This window comes from Atta colombica, unplaced genomic scaffold (assembly GCF_001594045.1).
Source record: "Atta colombica isolate Treedump-2 unplaced genomic scaffold, Acol1.0 scaffold176, whole genome shotgun sequence".
Classification (NCBI taxonomy): Eukaryota; Metazoa; Arthropoda; class Insecta; order Hymenoptera; family Formicidae; genus Atta; species Atta colombica.
The window spans coordinates 1,575,121-1,582,333 of record NW_017259267.1 but is presented as its reverse complement, the minus strand read 5'-3'; the positions used below and the strand labels follow the sequence as shown (position 1 = coordinate 1,582,333).

The window sequence follows — 7,213 nt, the reverse complement described above, 5'->3', positions numbered from 1 at the left end:
ACACACACACACACACACACACACACACACACACACACACACACACACACACACACACACACACACACACACACACACACACACACACAGGATATTCGATAATTGATGGTACAAAAAATGTTGACTCGTCCCAGACTGTATCTATTTGTAAGAGTAGACTCTTTTCCGAAGATATATATTCACGAAGATACATCGAAGGTTCGCAATCAAGACTTGTGTTGTCATTACATAATTTATTCTAGGGTTTCCAACAATAACTGTTCTACCTGAAAATAGACTTCTTAAAACGAAAATAGACTCGGGTTTAAGACGAAGGTGCGCGTGATAGACTGCATTCGTAGGTAACGCAAAAATAGAACTGTTTACGGGGAAAATGAATTACTGCCTTTCAGATATTCACTACTTCACGATGACGCGACGGGGAGAATCCACCCATTTTCCGGTTGTCCCGTCGTTCACGCGGCGGGCTGGGTACGTTCAAGTGGCGCATAGGTGGGCACTGAGCGGCAATATGGTGGGCCTAGGTAGGCTACTGCACGGTCGTTAGTTAGCGAGCATTCATCATCGTATTGTTATCGTTGGCCACGGCCTTCGCAGTTATTCGAGCCGCCCTTCCGAGATCACAATACGACCAGATGCAGCGGTGCATGGCACGGCAGACGCGCCGATAGGTTTCCTTCTTTGTGCACGATATTGGGCCGATACAGACCGATGGTGCCTTCTCTCTCCCTTTGCCCTGTGTATAGGCCAAAGGGATACCCCGGTGTAAAAACGTTACGCTATGCCCGCGCGTGTAGCGCAACCGATACAAAGCGGCACCCTTGATAGGGTCAGCGTGCTACGGCGGCACGATCGCCTTTCGATCGAAGGGTCTTCTTCCTGGCCCGGAGGCGGCGGAGATGTAGCGAAAAATAGGGCGCGCTGACGTTAATTCTTTAAGGCACTGAGCCGAATACACGCCGTGGTCCTCAAAATAGCTCGGATAAATATAATAAATCTGGCCTGCCTTATACATATTTTATCCCGTTCGCTCTCTCATCGTTATTCGCGCACTTCAAGCATATGGTTGTCGTAAAGAACAGCTTTGACGACAAAGAAAGAGGTTTCGATGTTGCACACGATGCTCGATGGACACAAAGCGCCGCCGTGCACACGGAATTCGTGAATAATATTTGCCGAGATGGGTACATACGACGTGTGTACAATCCTCTTCTTTGCTCCTTCGCTTCTTCGTTAATAATTCGCTCGCTCGTGCTTTTCTTTAAGATCCCTGAATCGGGCAAGAATCCCGAATGAGTCGTTGACGAACTCAAGCTGTTAAACCGTGTTACGTATGCAATCTGTTCGGACTGATTCAACTTGTCGAAAGTTAGTCTGGCTTTTCCGAAGGGGATACATCACCGTGTGGAGCAGCAAGAAAGGTTTCCTTCGGAAAGTATAGTGATGCGACACGACTTGGGAAAAAGCGGTGCTTCGTTATGGTGAAGCGATGCGAAGGGAATGAAAGAGATCGGAGGGTCTCAAACATTTCAAAAGAGAGAGAAACTTTCTTATTTCCAGAGAAAATAAATATTTGACCTGCGAGAGCGCACTGGCACACCGGTGGTGGCGACGGTGGTGGCGGTGGCGGTGGCGGTGGCGGTGGCGGCGGTGGCGGCGGTGACGGCGGCGGTGCGGAGACTTTGTTGAATGGTTTCTTTCATTCTTAACGAGCACGACCGACCGTGCGCTTTGGGACACACCAGCGTCGTTATAACGCGGCCCCGGCAATTAATTCGGTTCCCGTGACACTAGGTTTAACCTTTCGGAAAAAGAACTCCGTAGCGCGTAATGTCGTGGATTTCTTGCAATCTCAAGCCATCCGCGGGTCCCTGTGGAAATAGAAACCCCGGCTCGTATATACACACTGTATATAGACGGCGAAATAAGGACAAATATAAACAGGAGGGTGCGTGGAAACAGATTCCGCTGAGAATGCGGAACGAATTTTGCGGAGATTGGAAATATTCGTTCGTTCGGTGTATGAGAACGTACAAATATCTCGTTTTGTACAACATCACGAGGTACAACTTTTGTCCATTCGAGCTTATTACATCAATAATGTAAAAATGTCAATCTTACATTGTTAGAAAGAGCAATGGTAATTCAATCCTTTGAGTAAAATAATATTTTGTTATATTTAATTTCTATGTATGTTGAAATATAAATAAATCTATTTCGTTGTTGAAGTACTTAGTTTTAAAGTAAAAAATCGTATTAACGTATGCACTTAGCAAATAATAAACTAAATTTCAGTCTCTGATATATTTTTTCGAGTTACATTATTCACATCAGTATTTTAATTAATTTAATAGCATTAATATAAAGAATAGGAGCAGGCCTATAAAAGTAATTAAAAATAATTCAAATATAATTTTATGAATTTAATAATGTATAAGAGCCATTATCAAACAATGTTTTTTTCGATGAGACATGCATTTCACTGCTAAATGTGTGTGTGTGTGTGTGTGTATATATATATATATATATATATATGTATATACTTTATATATATATACTTTAACATTATGTAATGTGGATAGTGAGAGACATATTTCTGCGAATTTTATCACGCGAAAGATTTTTCCAATTTAGTATATTCGTTTCTTTAAAGTAAAAAACTCTCTAAAAATGTTTGTGTATTTGTAGCTTTTTAAAAGTTAATAAGACTTTGTTTAATATTAAATATTCGAATATATGTGAGACCATATAAGTGAAAATATTTATTCGATTTTCTCGCTACGACTTCGTCTATGTTTCTTACGTGATGTACCGATTTCCCAGCTGGGCTTTAAGTATGTCGACCAGCGGGGATCGCTCTTCAAGTCCTCGGATGGATCGACCTACTTCGAAAAGTAATACTTGAAGGTAATGCTAGACCTCCTTATCTATGTAACGACATTTTCTTAACAAGACAAGAAGAGATTCTCTTTTACGGGCGGCTATAATCAGTACAGCATACGCAACTACCCTTATCGGTCGTTACAGAAATTACAGCGTGTTGCTTTTCAGCTCGAATCTCTAGCATCGAACTCCCAGCTACAATATATATTGGCTTGCTAAAATTTTGCAGTTGATAAACGCCTCGCATTTAATATCTATGAATATATTAGTTTTTCATCAAGATCGTTGCGGAGCGCAAAACGCGAAATTCAATGTAATTTCAGAACTAATTTTCATTAGGGAAGTATATTTCTGAAGTATTCAATTACGTGCGACGCCACGTTACATAATTATGAAATGTTACCCCGTCGCGGAACTGGTTCATAGTTAGCAGTGAATTTTGCGTCATCGCAAATACATAACGGCGGAGTTGAGCGTAGGTGAGGGCGGACTACATTGCGAGCGAGCTGAAAACAAAGATATTATCACGCATACGTCATCATCTTTCTCCGGGCACGCGATAGTGCTCGCGTACGTCCCAGAGCGCATTCGCGTTCTCACATGTGTAAGTATGGGAGGCGAAGGTGTACTGACCTCAACTTCGCACATGTGCATTGCGTCGCATCTGCATACATTCTGGTCTGTTTCGCTGGCTTTGGGGACATCTTTCTCTATGCAGACGAGTTCTCGTTCGTATTATTCCCTTTTATAATCTCGACAATTGTGTGGCTTGCTCTCAAAGACGATCTAGAAAAGTAGCTCACGAACAGAACTTGAAATTCTTCGAGATTCATTCCAGCGTTTCGAGAGAAACAAAAATCGATGAAATATTGATCCTTTCTATTGTCGTACTATTTTCGAGCACTTCTCGATTTCTTTTCTGCCGAAATCTATATTCTACTTCTAAATACGCATCGCATCGCTGATTATATCAGTCAACGAAGTTTTAACTTTAACGCTTTTCAAAACTGTTATTTTGATGCGTCAAAAGCCGAGAATAATCCGAACTGTCTGTTGCAGTGGTCAGTTACCCGCAATGCACGTTGTTAGCTTTACATAAAATCCCCTGAGTCACAGTATGTCCGACTTTAATTGCATGTTTAATATTCATCTGGCTGTTGACCAGTTCCAAGTTCCTTCATCTCGGAACCACATATCAATTCCCGAACACTTCGACCGTGATAACATTCGATACTGTACATGGGATCTTCTCGAGAGTTTCCGCGAAACTTTCGAGAATCGAATGGAACGGTCGCTGTCAATCCTGGGTGGATTTTGGCGTCTGTCTGTCGTCAATACTCGGCGAACGGTTGTATGCGTGCAAGAGCGGCGCCACATCAATGTACACAACGGCATAGCAGTTTCTATGGGATCTAATCGACGAAGTTGTAATTACTTCGTCGAGGAGCGAGCGAGCGAGCGAGCGAGAGAGAGAGAGAGAGAGAGAGAGAGAGAGAGAGAAGGGGGGGGGGGGGAGAAACAGAAAGGAGAGGAAGAGAGGAGAAATGGACTCGACGGAGTTTTATTTTATCGACGAGTGATGGAGATATCGACAGATGTAATGCCACCTCTCAGACTGTCCCTCCGCCATTGCAACATCTCGCCATTTTCTTCACTTCTCCCTTCTATGATCTTCTCGTCTCCACCCGCCAAACCCAGCAAACGATCTTTACGAGCGTGATTACCGAACACCTTGGAAATCCATTACTTTATATCAGTTTTTCTTTAAAGGGTTCGTCGTGGCGCCCCGACGCCGATTCCTTAGAAACTCTTCGCAGGATCCTTCTTTCGAAGCGGTCGAGCTTTTATTCGCGCGTCCTCGAGAGTGTTATCTGCTCGAATACCTCTCTATGCTTTGGTTCTGTCGATCTTTGCAAGGACATCGCCTTGCTTCTCCATCGTTCGGCTCTTTGCGACATGATAAGCCGCTTTTTCTCACGTAAATAGTTTACCGTTTGCCGTTGGAATCTGTCTGGTCTCCGTGTTAAATGTGCCGTGGACTTGCCAATATTGGCAAAATATTAATAATAGGAAGACATGTTATCAGAAAATTACCAATAGATACTAAAATCAATTATTCCGCTATATCACTTGTTTAATAGAAAAGTGACACAATTAAAAAATTCATATTTCTTAGATGATGACATAAAATCAACTCTAAAAATGTACATTTCTTTATTGTTGCTGTATATTAAAAAATAATACATTTATAATTCTTCCAACTTATCGTTAAAAGGCAGAAGCATCGCTTGTCCTTTTATCAGTTCACAATAATTATTTAGTGAAAAAAAAACATTTTTTTAAAATTAAATAACATGAGGAAGTATTATCAGTAATAGAATAAAATAATTATAGAAAGACATCCTATTTGGAATTATGTCATTTTTTCCTTAAACAGTTGTTTTAATTTAGAATTTTAAAATGTGCTCTCTTGAAAAGTTGCTAATTATAAAATGTTATTTTTTTATCAAATCAGCGATATATTATAATTTATTTTTAGATGATATTATATTGTTAGATGATTATTTCAACAAAGTACGAAATAAAAAATACGTTAGTATCGTTTACAAAGAAATATTAATTTAGAAATTGTTATTAGAGATAGAGGTATAATTTTTAACGGATATATAAAATAAATATCTATTCTTCTTTTTATTCTCGTTCAATTGTGCGAATTGTGCAAATAATTTCAGACGTCTCATAAAACGAGCTTCCCATATACATATTAATTCAGTTAAAAGCTTGTAGGAGGTTAATCTTTTTGCATATCTACTGCAAAGGGATATTAAGTCGTCTGGGATTACGGATATGCGAATGGGTCAAATTTCGGTTTGTAATATCCACCCACACCGTGCACACAAACGAAGACGAAACCGGCTTTTCCATGACATAGCCCAGTGAAATTTTAAACCTCACGTCTCAAGAAGCAAGGGGCGCGCCCTCGTACATCGACGTTCCTCATCATTGTTATACTTCTAAGGGCATCGCCAGCCATGGAAGAGTCGTCTCGAGATTTTCGTTTAAATTACGGCGCTCCTCACTTTTCTCTCTTTGCAAATCTTACCTTCGTTCTTTACATCGCTCTACTTTCCGCCATCGAATTGAGTTCGAAGATTTTCGGTTCTATTGACAGAAGGAAGCACTAAAGAATAAGGAACAAGGAAGAAAAATGGGGCAAAGCTTATGTAAGGCCAATTAATTATCAGGCATCTTCTTCCATTTCTTGAGCTTTCTCTTTCTCTATTCACCCTCACTTCGATTTCTTCTCCTGTCTTTCTCTCTCTTTCTTTTTCGTCTCCTCTCTTGACTATCATATGTACCGACTCGAAGCAAAATCGACGTTTAAGTTGGAGATTTCCTACCTTTCTTAGATTTTATTTACGAGCAATGCTCCAGTCCTCGTGTGGAGTTTCGTACGGCAGAAGAATCCGGCGACGCCCTCTTAATGATCATATTATGTTCGTTCCACAGACTCTCGTGAGCGCGCCACGTTTCGCATCTCTAGAAGGGAGTCACGTTTTCCTTTTTCTCTCTTTCTTTCTTTCCTTCCTTCCTTCTCTCTCTCTCTCTCTCTCTCTCTCTCTCTCTCTCTCAAGAAACAGAGAACGAGAGAAAATTTTCTACCTAGCGGAAATTATACGCTCTGTGGCTACCTACGCCCGCTTGCACGCGATTAATTTATTTCTTCTTGCGCTTGCGAACATTATCCCCTCTAGAGATCGCATCCCGGTCATCGCTACTAGCTTTAGCAGTTGAATCCGGAAATATCCCTCCGGAGAGCACTTTCGCGAGCGTTGACGCGAGTGCGAACTTTGATGCGCCGCGGACTTTTTGTTGAAGAACTATTATAGGAAGTGTTCCATTTTCCATTTCCCACTTCCTCTCGATCTGAATTAGAGCTTTCTTTGACAAATATTTGGAAAATTTTTGAAACAAGCGATTAAAGATTAGGAATACTTATAAAAAGAATCATAAATATACAAGCAATTTTATTTAATATCTTAATAGGATTATATAATTTAAAGCTTAATTAGAAAAATTTTTAAAGTTACAGATTGTAATAAAAAGTTACAAAAATTATAAAAGTTATTTTTTAATTAGTTAAAAAGTATATAGATAACAGGACGAATTGTAATGTTTTAGTATAAAATCTCTTTGATAGCCAATAATAATATTGGATTAATATTAATTCTTTTTGTCCATTAATTCTTTTTGTGAATAACCACCCTTTGAAGTTTTTAAAAATATATTTGCACAAAATATTTCATAATTTTGCAAGTGGAATTTTATT

General features: G+C 40.0%; 1 protein-coding gene across 1 annotated transcript; it reads left to right on the top strand.

The window, feature by feature from the left end:
* The first annotated feature begins 1,062 nt into the window (after positions 1 to 1,062).
* LOC108686345 (sex-lethal homolog) lies at positions 1,063 to 1,709 on the top strand. Its single transcript, XM_018191609.1, has 2 exons — positions 1,063 to 1,184; positions 1,586 to 1,709. Exons 1-2 carry the CDS (start codon positions 1,063 to 1,065, stop codon positions 1,707 to 1,709), a joined length of 246 nt encoding a protein of 81 aa, XP_018047098.1.
* The last annotated feature ends 5,504 nt before the right edge of the window (positions 1,710 to 7,213 follow it).

Excerpts from the sequence above, each read along its gene's own strand:
- LOC108686345 (XM_018191609.1), top strand. The coding sequence starts at position 1,063 with ATGGTTGTCGTAAAGAACAGCTTTGACGACAAAGAAAGAGGTTTCGAT. Across the intron at positions 1,185-1,585 it reads AATAATATTTGCCGAGATGG|AGCGCACTGGCACACCGGTG; the intron begins GTACATACGACG and ends TTGACCTGCGAG.